This window comes from Phasianus colchicus, chromosome 1 (assembly GCF_987193195.1).
Source record: "Phasianus colchicus chromosome 1, bPhaCol1.hap1.1, whole genome shotgun sequence".
Lineage (NCBI taxonomy): Eukaryota > Metazoa > Chordata > Aves > Galliformes > Phasianidae > Phasianus > Phasianus colchicus.
The window spans coordinates 60,169,412-60,181,911 of NC_143436.1; the positions used below are offsets into that span (position 1 = coordinate 60,169,412).

Genomic DNA, 12,500 nt, shown 5'->3' on the forward strand with positions numbered 1-12,500 from the left:
CATTTCCTTTTCACAGCAGTTTATTGTATAAGGACAAATACCACTGATATAAGAATATGATGTAAGAATAAGCATGGCTTGTGGACGGACAGAGACTAACAGATTGTCAGAGAAGGATGAAATAGCACATTGCATTCTGCAAACAATCTGTTTAAAGTATACAGATAGCGGAATTACTGAACACGAGCAGGGAGCTCATCAGATTGGGAAAAAAACAGCCTCAGAACTTCAGAATCGTGCAAGTCCTTTTAGAAGGAGATGCTGCCCCCAAATTTGCTGGGGCTTTGGCAGTGAGTGAGCATAACAGCAGGGCTGTACAAATGGGGATAGGATAATGCTGATTTCTTCCAGGACACGATGCAATGGTTATTAAATCTTAGGCAACCCGGGAATGAAGAAGTGCTTTAGATTTTGCCTTGTGTACGCAACAAGGAGACAGCTGTCTGTGTGATAACTGTGATACGATTAAAACTGTTTACGATACACGAGCAGAGACCTTCTCTGCCCCACGCACATCCATCACCCGCCTTCACAGCTCACTTCTGCCGTTCGGACCTTCAGCCTAACAAAAACCCACCGTCCTCAGCGCCATTCCCACAGGAAGACGTTGCGGACAGCCGGAGCGCTGCTTCCCGCCCGCTGCTTTTTGTCTGGAAGCCGCCCCCCCCCCCAGTCACGCCGCCCCTATAACCCAGCACGGGGTTGGGGGCGCCCAGGCGGGGCGGTGCCGCGACCGCGCAGCGTTTAAAAGCCCCGCGGGGGCGGGCCGGCAGCGCAGCACCGCCCGCTGCCCGCCCCTCTCAGCTGACAGCGGGGTCGGAGCCGCCGCTCTGTGCCCGCCGGAGCCGCCCAGCGCCCGCCGCCAGCGCCCGGTGCCCTCCGCCGGGGATGGGGGGCGGCGCGCCGTGAGCCCGCCGCGCTGCCGCAGGGAGCCGGAGCCGCCGCCGCCGCCGCCGCCGCCGGGATGAGCGGGAGCGGCGCCCCCGGGCCCGGCGCGGCCCCGTGCCGCTTCGCCCACTACTTCGTGCTCTGCGGCATCGACGCGGAGAGCGGGCTGGAGCCCGACGAGCTGGCAGGTGAGCGGCGGGCGCGGCGCGGGGCCGGGGAGCGGCTGCCGCAAAATGTCCGCTCCCCCCCGCGGAGGGGGCGCCGGGCCTCCGGGGAACGCGGGCGGGGGGCCGGGCTCCGGTCCGGCAGAGCGGGGGAGCCGGTACGGGAGGCAGCTCCGGCCCCGCTGCTGGGCTGCTGCGGAACCCTGCAGAGCCCCGCGGCCGAGCTCGGTGCCGAGAGAATGCGTGTTCTTCCCTGTTGTGTGCTGCAAACCGGGGGGAGGGATGTGGGAAGAACCGAATAAATTAATGCAATTGCATCGCCGGTTGCCTCGCTTTCTTTCACGTCTTCTGTCTGTTCGGAAATAGTCTTCCCGCATCCTTCGCTCTCCACCCCCAAAAAATGTCACAGATCCAAGAATGAGACTATTACTGTGGGATCGTGGAGGTGCTCACGCGCTTTCTAAAATGTTTATTGTTTGAGAGCTTACGCCTGTATTTGAGCACATTATGCTGGGGAAGACTGTACTCTCTCCTAAACGTCACTGTGCTCATCTAAAAGGAAAGACGTAAGACAGTTTTTAGGTGTAAAGCAGGGCTGACTGTAAGCGTAGTGATGGGGCATAATTGCACAGAAGCAGAATGTTTTTTCTCTGAGTTAGGAGCCTGTAAGCACTGAGGTCCATATGTCCCACTGTCCATTTGTGCTCCTGCTGTGGGCAAGGGACCTGCATGGGACAGGTGCAGGTGATGAGGCCTGTGAGGTCTCTGGTGCTGCAGCAGGAAGGACATGGCCTTGTGTTGTATAAGAGGGAGGCCGTGTGATCCGCATTGCTGACCCATGCACCCTGGTTGAAGTTCATGTCTACGCTGGCTGTAGAAGGGGTGATATGAGCACCTGAAGTGCCACAGAGCCTTCCCTTAGCTTAGGTGTCTGTATCTTTTCCCATTGTCTTTGCATGGAGCGCACGGTCGTGGCAGCCCTGGGGTCTCAGAGCTGAAGCATTAGCCAAGCAGTCTGCCAGCTGTTTGTTTTCTAACACGTGTTGGCGACCGCAGTTTCGTGTTTTGGTTTTATTGCTTTTAATAGCAACCTCCTGGCTTGTGAGCGTTCGCCCAGCTGATGGCACACAGGGTTCGATTTGCATAATGTGACCCACTTGGGTGTGGGCTTCTCAAACTCCGAATCGCCTCAAATTCTGCTTTCTGAAAAGAGCTCACTTTTAAGGCAGCGTTGGCCAGCGGGGTGTGCCTTCCCCGGTGACAACCTGGGCTTCGTAATGTGCCTTTTGCTGCTTTCTGCTCAGTTTCCCAGCAAGATGCACAGGTGTGCTCTTGAGGAGGACTGCAGGTTCGCACAATGCCCTGGCTCTGTCTCTTCTGTGGCAACTTAAGAGATTCCAGCAAGACCAATTGGATTTTAAAGCTAAATGGATAATAAAAGCATTCAGGAATTTTTGGTGATGGCAATGCGTGAGGCATCATCAACGCCTAGGAGGGCTGGGACGTAGCAAAGGAAGAGCTGGAGTAACGGAACTATGATGGGACTGCTATTAGACATGGTATATTTTTAGGGACTCATGACGAGAGCTTTCTGCTATCAGCTGGGAGCTGAGCAGTTGGAAGTGCTGGAGAGGAACAGGCAGTGCTGTGAGGCAGCATGTAATGCAGCCGTGCAAAAATTAACTCTGGCTTTAGACGTAGCTGAGAAAATGTTTCTGCTAAAGCTTGGGGAGTGCTAATACCACCATAGGCAGGCACCGGAGAGATATCATAAAACTCTGTTACAGGTTCCAAAAATGAGGCTACAAGAATTCAATTCTTAACTGGAATATACAGGCAGAAAGATGCTTAAGGAAGCAGATGGACCATCCTGTAAGGGACACCCACAAATGAGGCTATTTCTTTCTACAAATGCTTTTACGGTGTTTTCTGTAAAGAAATGGTCCTGTTATTTTGGTGTTGAGTTGTATCTGTGATGGCTTTCCATCCCACCAGCCTTGTGCTTAAAGAAGCTGCTGAGGTAAGTCGTGCCTTCCCTGCAAAGTGCTGTCACTTAAGCTGCTGTGCAGATCGTCTCTAATTTAGCAAAAAAAAAAAAAAAAAAAAGTAATTAAGAACCTGCTTATCTGCAAACACTGGAGTCCCTCAGCAGCTCTAGCGTTCGAAGCTCAAGCACCTCTCACCAGGCCCAGATGCTGGGTGGAGGAGTGGGGCAGGAGATGAGCTGGAGGCCCAGGGCCTCTCCTTGAGTGGAGAGCAGAAGTTACAGATCCTCACAGGGCTTCCAGCTCCCAGAGGGCTGGGCTAGGGCTGCCTGGGAAGCTGCTCTACAGCTGGCTGCAAGAGAATTCACGTAGTTGTCTAAGACAGTTCACTTTCATAGAACATAATAGAATCACAGAATCTTTTGAGTTGGAAGGGACCCCTGAAGGTCATCTAGTCCAACTCCTCCAAAATTTTGGAAGTTCTTGCTAACTTGGTAGTCCTTCCAGGCATGCAACAAAGCAACGTATGGATAATAATGCCATCAAAGCACTTGTGGTACTATCACAAATCTCTCAGCCAAGGATGGAAGAAGAATCTGGTGACTTGAGGGAGGAAAGGAAGCTGTAAGGATTTCTTGGCACTGAGCAGTTGGAGCGGTCAGAAAAGGAAAGCGGTATATTTGACATGGAATATCTTGAAAAGCATGACATTTAAAATATTGGTTTCTCAGTGCAACTGAACTCCACTAAAAAGGATGAAGAATGATTTTCTCTCATGTTCAGGGCTGATAGAAAATGTATTTCAGTTTGCTTTGATCTTCATGCCCACTTCTTTCAGGTATACTCATCTTGAGACCAACAGCCTTTAAAATGCACGTGCTCAAATGAACACATTATAGTAAATACTTAAAGTTGCCTTAAAGAAAAATACCTAATAGTTCATTAAACTGTTTCTATTAATGTGATTTTTCATACTTCCAGTGTGCGCGCAAGACACAAAGTTTTTCATGGCTGTAGCTGCCATTACATTTTGCTTTGATAATGTATTCAACTTTGTAGAAGAGTTGTACATATATTCTAAATTCTACAATTTAGAAAGAAAATAAAATAAAATCCAGGATACATGAGAATCAGTCAAAGAGAAAGCAATGCCTTGTAGTGAGGGATGGAACGTGGTGTTCTGGAGGAAATGTGGGGAATTTTGTTCCCAAATGGAAGAATGGGTCTGAGTTCTGTAGAGGTCACTGTCAGTGGAGGGGTTTGGAGGGTGCAGCATGGGAAGTGGGGCCTGAATGGCTCTGTGGGATGATGCCCTCTGTGCTGAGAAAGGTGAATACTGCTGAAGTCTTGCTATGTAAAATAAAACATTGTAGCTTTTCCTATGCATAAACCTTCCAAATTACCTCAGTGCTGTGCATATAGTTAGGAGAATTTCCAGTTATTGTATCTTGTCCAGCAAAATATTTTGCATTGTCTGGTTTTGATGAGTGTGTGAAGATTGAGCATCTTATTGTCCTGATTCAGTTTCTACTGTAAAGCTGTAGAGAGCTTCACCACTTTTAAGATCAGCTATTTATTTCCTCGCTGTGCCCAGCCCAGCAGATGCTGGGAGAGCTTATGGTCATGCTAACTGGGCTTGTCGAGTGTCTTGGGGAAACTAATCAGTGCTTCTACCTCTTGCTATAAATAGTCAGACATTGAGAATTAATTTCCTTCAACAGTGAAACGCTATCTGAGTTCATAATGCTGAAAAACAAACAGTGTGTGTGTGTTGCAGTCTAGCTAACTGTGCTTCTTGTCTACAGGCTTTTATTTTTAGAAAGCCAGAAGCTTTTATTCTCTTGTGTGTGCTTGGCACCTGCATGCTCGTGTGTCGCACAGCCTGGCTGCAGCAAGCCTGGCTTTCCACCTGACTTCCCCCACACCAGGTCACACTGAAGGGCCAGGCTTCAGCAAGAAAAATGTGGTGGCATTACTACACTGATGCAATGTCATGTGTGCATGACCCTTTTCAAAATAAGGGATTGGGGTTTTTTTCCTGGGTTACTGGAAATGTATTAATGAATTTCCCTTGACCAAGGAATTTCTAAACAGTTGCAGTTCCTGTTCATGACTTACTCAATTGTGTCAAATAAAAAACAAGCCACGGGAGTTTTGCTTTTTGTTTTTAAAAATGCAGTCTAGAGCACTAGCATGCATGGGGGGAGTGTCCAGGTTAAGTGACATGCATGTGGGTGAGACTTGTACCAGCGGGGGAGAAGATGGCTCATGTACATTTTAACAGATCTTAATGTGCACCTCAGAAGGATTTGTAGTAGTATAATAGAATTGTTTCAGATGAAAGGGACCCATAAAGACCATCTGGTCCACCCCCCTGAAGTGAACAGGGACACCCACAGATAGATCAGGTTGCTCAGAGCCCTGTCCAGCCTGACCTTGAGTGTCTCGAGGGGCACTCACCACCTCTCTGGGCAACCTGCTCCAATGCCTCACCACCCTGATTGTAAAAAAAAATTCTTCCTTATGTCCAGTCTAAATCTCCTTTCTTTTAGTTTGAAATCATTTCCCCTTGTCCTGTCACAGCAAACCCAGCTGAAGAGACTGTCCCCCTTTAGATACTGAAAGGCTGTAGATCGCTTAGGATTTCTGATCATTACAGGAGGATTGGGACTAACATTCCATCCTTTCATTAAGACTTGATGCTCAAATGCAGCACTAAATTTTCTGCGTTTGTTGCTGAACAAGCGAGTTTCATGGATGAGGAATAGAATGGAGTTGCTGGCAGATCACTTTTTTTTTTTTTTTTTTGCCAACTTACCATAATAAGATGGAAACAGGATATATTAATGTAGGAAACCCTTTTGATAGAAATCTAAGTTGAGTTAAGATTTTGTAATACAAAGCCAAATCTTTTGACTTTGCTCTGTTTAAGTAAACTGTTATTTATTTATTTAAGTTAAAGAGCATGGAGATAATCCCTGCTGCCATGCAGTCTTGGCTCAGTTCTGAAGTGAAAGAAGTGGGTTTGCTCTCTTCTGCTTCTTCAAAGGTGGTGGCACAGACAACTGCTGTAATGACCTATTCTTAAACATGAGTTTTTTGCTAACTGAGGAAAAACAAAATTCCATTGTAAGACAACATCTTGTTTCTTAAGGATTTCTGAACTATTCACTGAAGACTTAGCTTCTATATGAGAAATTCTGCATCTGAAGGAAACAGAGCTTCTTATAAAGGGTTGTCAATATTATTGACAAGCATCATAGCCAGCTATGGTAACCTTCAACAAGGAGTGATTCTCTTGGATAACAGACCATCTGTGGAATTGGTAACGGCTGTGATGTGTTAATATGCTTTAGTAGCATGGGTTTCATTCTCTACCCTTCATATGTGCCAGGGAGATTGGAATGCTCCTCTACCCTGGTGTAATTCTAGTTATAAAAACTCAAAGGAAAGCAAATGATTATTGTATTCCTTTGAAAGTAATGAACCAACCAATTGATTGGGCTGGAAAATCTGCTCTTGTACTGGTAGCCCTGATTTGCTAATGCTAAACCAAGAATTTTGTGGGTTTTTTTTTTCCCTCTTGCTCAGTAAGCTGATATTTCCATTTAGACTAAACCCTCTCATACCCTCAGAAGGCTTTTATTTACTACTAAGAGCTGCTGTAATAGCACAGTAGAAGGTATGCCACTGTCAGTGGGAATGGTTTTTTCTTTTCCTGTTGTTGTTTTGGCTTTTAGTGAAAATTCTAGTAGCAGACCTGTTTAACGTTGTGGTATATAACTTTTTCCATTCCCATAGTATTAACAGCAGTACAGCCCAAGTGTTTGCAGGCACTGAATCCCAGCCACGTTCCTGCGGTGCTGTGCCATGTCATGTCCTGCATAGGATCACCCCAGCTGTGTTCCAAGGGTTGCCTACTGTGCAGAGCCCAGGACTTGCCCCAGAAGGTTCGAATACCTTACTGGGTGTAACAGTGCCCTGTCTAACCTCACTACAGCTGGGTGTTGGTAAAGATGTGAGGGGAGATGGTGTTTTTTGGGGGGCCTGCTGGAGCAGAGACGTGACATACACCAGCGCTGTTAAGGGCAGCATGAGACTGGCATTGATTTCTGTGCTCAGCTGCTTGCCCAAGAAGCCTCTATGTCCTCACCAGTGACATGCCAGTGCTGCATGTGCTGTGCCAGCACCCTGGTGCTGTGCCTGAGGCCTTGGGGCCGGGCATGGAGCTCGCCACTGAAAGGCCTCCAGAAGAAACAGCACGAGGAAACGTGGCAATGTGAGGCAGCGATGTGAGGATGTCGCGACTCTCCGGCCTGCTGAGAGCTGTAGCAGTCAAAATACATGAAGCTTGTGGGTGTCAGTAAAATTCAGTTTTAATTTTCCTTATCTATCTCTGCTTCTGGTAGGAAATGCTACACTGAGGAAAAACAAATTGCGTCAGCAAACAGTGGGCCTTCATAGTCGCATGAGCTATATAGATAATCTCAGAGCCAATTAGGGAAGAAGTGGTGATGGGTCATCACAGTAAGAGATATTTAGGAGGTGACTAATGTGTCAGACTGCTGAGGTGTCAGATATTGGGATGCCTGAAGAAGCCTCTGTTACATTATCAGTATGGAAAATGTAAACGACATAATTTGTGCTCCTTGCTTGGAGTCAAACACAGTTTCACTGAGCGGTCTGATCACCATATCTAAATGGAGAGCGTTCTGATTGGGGTGTGCTAGGCAAAAAGAAAGTGCCTGTCTGGGAATGTGAAGTTGTGCTCCTTCAAGGTGTGGGGTCTTGCTTCTTCCTCATTCTTCTGCACATCAACCAAATCCACTAACAATAACTTCAAAACATCAAAACGGATACTCAGAAGAGTGAAGTGGAAGGAGTATTCCATTGCTAAAACGTACACTTTGTAGAGTAGGTTGAAGGGCTTTGCTAGATCTCGGTGACCTGCTTTGAGTGGCAGTGAAAAAAATAACTCCTGGCAGAGTACAATATTGGGGGAAGTGGTTTTAGTGAATCTGCATAGAAAACCTCTGACTGGGGAACAAACTTAAATGTTCTGTACAGAAATGCCACCAGTTCTTGTTTTGTGTTCAGGGGTGGTGCCACTCTTGTAAAGCAAGCTTTTCTTCCCTCTTAGAGCATGAACTTAGCTTTGCTTTGCAGCCATATTATTCATCAAATTGCAATAATTCTGGGAGCTGGTATTGATTTTTGTTGTTGTTGCTGTTAAAACAAACTGTATCCAGTGGAGTCAAACTGGGCTTTGAAACTGTGAGTGGTAGGTTGCACAGCACAAAGGGTAGAATCCTCCCTCTACCCCCTCTTTGGTGTTCTCTTGTCATGTTAAAGGCTGACATGTGGAAGGGTGGGGGGCTTAAGCTGAAATACCATTTTGTGTAAACAATGATAGGATTAAAAAAAAAAAAAAGAAATGGAAAAAAAACCCCTCAATTGCCGTGGGTGTGTAGTGGCTGCTGCTTTTCATGGATGGTTGAAATTATCTGTATAAATTTGCATTTTCTTCTTTAGCTGCTATATACATAAGCTCATTTCCATGCATAGCTATTTTCATGCATAAAGCGATTGGCATGCGATGGCATGTGATGCAGTGTTGCCCGTGTTAGCAGTAGCTGTAGATGAAAGGAAAAAGTGAGTGTGACTGAATGCTTTTTACATTGGGCTGCCCAGGTGAAAAATGTGCTTCTGGTGTCTTGTGACTGGAAAAACAAGAGGATGCAGCTGTCTGTGATGAAATGGTGAAACCAAGCATGCACCCAACTGCTGATTTCCCAGTGAAACATTGATCCAATGGGCCGAGCAGCCTGCTTTTGACTGATCAATGTTCTGGTATGACTGGAGCCCTCTGGGATGGGAGGATGCTGCCACTGTCCTCATGCGTATTGCTTATGCTGGTGGGAAATGGCAGGCAGGATCTAGAGCCCAGATTCTCACTGCTGGGAGGCTGCCTGGAAGCTGATAGCCCAGTCCAGGTGAAGAAGCCCACCTCCCTGCTGTGTAACCAGCTGAAATGGGTCCAGTGTGATGTAGAAACACCTTCTGCTGTATCCTCTGCATTCCCACGAGATGCTCTGGAAAGAGAAAGCTTTTTTATTTATTTTTAAATTCAAACTATGAAGTATTTGAGCGAAGAATGCAATATATAACTGAGTAAATATTTGGCTTTTCATTGAGGGAAGGGAGGATTGCTGATTAGTTGGTTATTCATGCAGTACTGTTTTGGTTTTTTTTATCAGTATTCCCACTTGGTATTTTTGTTTGCTTTATGCTGAGCAAAACTTTGACATTAATTTAAAATTCAGAGTAATTTTATGCTGGAAAACAAAACAATAGCTCTGTTAACACAGACTTTGTCACAGCTGTGATGCTGGCTGGAATAGAGATGAACAGTAGTGCTACATTTTCTAGGATGGGGCATTTTGTCTCATGGATGTTGTGCTTTTTTAATTTATCCAATATTAGAATGTGTAATACACTGTACCAAGTATTTGGGGGCGGAATCTTTCTTCTTTAAAACAGAAAGAAAGCCACCTTTGTGTAATACATGGAGATGAGATGCCAGGTCATGACTTGCAATGCTTAAAAACTATCAGGTGCTTAGTAAAACTACTGATTGTGGATGTATGCCCTGACACAGAGCTTTGAGTGGTGTGTTCTCCTGTATGTTTTGCTTTGTAAACACTTCAGCAATGTCAAGGTTTGGAAGAACGGTATGAAGGTGTCTTTAATGCACTCCCTTGCAGCTTGTCAACCTCTATCTTTAATGACTGCCATTATGAATCTACTAAAGGGAGAATATTTATCTCTGGAAATCAGCATAGCAGCTCATCAGCACAGATGGATCACGTGTTTAGCCTTTTCCCAAGATGATGGTACTAGGGATAGGCTTGTCTTACTAGCATTTGCAAATATGTTGGCTCTTTCTGGCTTTAGCAAGTGTGATAACAGATGTTGTTTGACTCTCTTAATTCAAACAGGGATACGTGGTCTAATGTTTCTATCTTAAATTGAGGAATGACTAAGAACTAAAGAATCCCAGCGTAAGGAATGCTATTAAGCAAGCATTTTTTCTCGTATGAATATGAACATCTGCATAGGGTGAGGCAGCTGTAGCTATTGTCTTATGTCATACTTAAAGGAAGGGGAATGGTGCTGGGAGATGTTAACTTTAACGTTAGCTGTTCTGGTTAATAACTTCTGTAGTTTCTATGCCTACGTCTTTGTTCTCTTTCTTCTTGGAGCTGCCTGCAGGGTTGTGAGTTGGGAGGGGAATGAAAGAGCGCAGTCTAACGCACTGATTTAAATTAAAAAAAAAAAAAAAAAAAAAAAGCCCTCTAGTGTAACGCAGGCTGAACTTTCCATAAAAGCTGGGCCTTAATGAGCGCTGATCCCTCGGCCGTGCTTTGTTCCAGCCAGCAGGTGAGGAAGAGTAGAGGTCCCTGCAGTGCCTGCCCTGGCTCTGACCCGGGGGCTCAGGGCAGTTCGTTCAGCTCTTGGGTTTTCAGCAGGAATGAGAATGAGCAATACGTGATATCCTGTGGCTGATATCCTGTGGCTGGGATGCATTCGTGCTCCTTGCCTGCAGGTCTGTGCTAGCACTGGGGAGAAAAGGTGCTGATTTGAGTCTCGCCTAGAGCTGGGAATGAATTGCTCACAGCAAGTACTGCAGCGGAGTGCCCGGCATCTATTGTATTTGATAACGGTTAAGATCTGAAAACTACTTGCAATTCAAAATCTGTCTCGGGTTTCAATCGTCAGCTAATATTTTGTCAGTGCTTCACGTTGATGACTTCTGACTCTGTCCTAGCACTCGCCTGCAGTGTACTGAATAGCTAAAAAGGGAAGTTTGCACTAAGCAGCAGACCATCTGTGTTGATGATGTTGTAGTATTATCACACCCAAAACTGAGGCTTGTGTGATTGATAATGTGATCACACCAGATCCATTTCCTTTTTTTTTTAAAGGGAAAAAAAAAAAAAAAACAATACTGAAGTAATCGTTATCCTTATCTTCTGAATCCATTGGTCAATTTAAAATCATAGGCTCAATAGGACCATGGTTGGAAAAGACCTCCAATATCATTCGGTCCAAGCGTTGACCTACCACCAGTATTTCCCCATACAGAATCACCAAGGATTAATTTTGTCAGGGGTGAAATAGAAAAGATAGGAGGATTTTAAGTTTTCTTGTTAAGTTCTTGCAGCTGGAGCAGAGGACCTAATTAAACTCCCAGTAACACAAAGGCTGCAGAAAAAGCAGCAGCACTTCATCAGGCAGCACAGCTTGTGTCTGTGGGCACTCTGGGCTACTAGCAGCTGTGTGGCTGGACCTGCATACAGCGTGTGCTGTCTCCTGGGCCAGGGGCTGTATGGTGACTTAAGGTAGGAAGTGGGAAGCAGAAGAGATTGGAGCTAACAGGTTTGTGAGAACAAATGAGCTCATGGCAAGAGGATCCGATTTTCTGTCCCGGTGTATGGCTCCTAGCACCCTTCACCAGGATTTGTGAAACCATTACACTGTACTTAATGCAATTTCCTCTGGGTTGCCAATGAAGGGTATTTATTAGGGGAGCAATTCTGCTACAGCATCTACAGTGTGATATTAGGAGGTAGGAGCAAAACTAGGTTTGGCAAAAAAAAAAAAAAAAAAGCTGCACAAGAATGGTTGTCTACTGGACTGTGCTTTTTTTTTGGTGTTTTTTTTGTTTGTTTTTTTTCCCCTAAAACTCTGTAAAAGAGATAAATAGGAGCAGAAAGCACAGGGAAAGGGGGCTGTGCACTTTTTCTTCCACCTTCCCAGGTTTAAAAACAAACCAGCTCTTCCTTATGTTTTGTTGTGGTTTTGGAAAGCTGTTGTAACCTTTCTGATAATATCCAGTATCTGAATTCTGGTGTATTAAAGCACTAACAATGTGTAAAGAGTTATAAAGTTGTGTTAAGTGCATTAAGTTTTGAGTGAGTAACTCCAGCAAAAGGCACTGCAAGATATATGGCTAATCATGCTGTGTTTATGAGCTGTCTTAAGAGTAAATGGCCATATTCAGCTGGATCTGTGCACCAAAGTGGCCTGAAAGGATGCAGTGTTGCACTGCAGCACAGTGGCAGGTTGGCAGCCCTTGCTCAGTTCATCTGATTGTACTGAAGTGGTTCAGCTCCATTTGCAGCAGGCTTTTAATAGATGAGTGCATTGGTGAGTTCCTGTGCAGTTATGCTGTACTGGAGGGGGCAGATTTAAATGTCCATGTGTGGAAAGAAGCCCAGTGGGCCTGCTGTGAGCTGCCACCACTGACACAGGGATTTGGTTTGCAAAACAGAGCTTGGGACTGCTACTCATCTCCTGAACATGTCACCAAGAATACCATTAGCAGGCCAGCACATACTTCTGGTGAGGAAAAGCTGTGTGGGTCCTGAGGGAGCAAGCCAAGGTCACAGCCTCCTGCCTT

At 45.7% G+C, this 12,500-nt stretch overlaps 1 protein-coding gene across 3 annotated transcripts in view; it reads left to right on the forward strand.

Annotated features, from left to right (window-relative positions):
• The first annotated feature begins 934 nt into the window (after nucleotides 1-934).
• The window catches only part of DENND5B (DENN domain containing 5B), a 113,239-nt gene continuing 101,673 nt past the window's right edge, over nucleotides 935-12,500 (forward strand). For all 3 annotated transcript variants that reach the window (XM_090144802.1, XM_090144788.1, XM_031589833.2), the window contains exon 1: nucleotides 935-1,076. In XM_090144802.1, coding sequence (XP_090000928.1) covers nucleotides 965-1,076 — 112 coding nt within the window. In that variant the 5' untranslated portion in view covers nucleotides 935-964. The remainder of the gene's footprint in view (nucleotides 1,077-12,500) is intronic.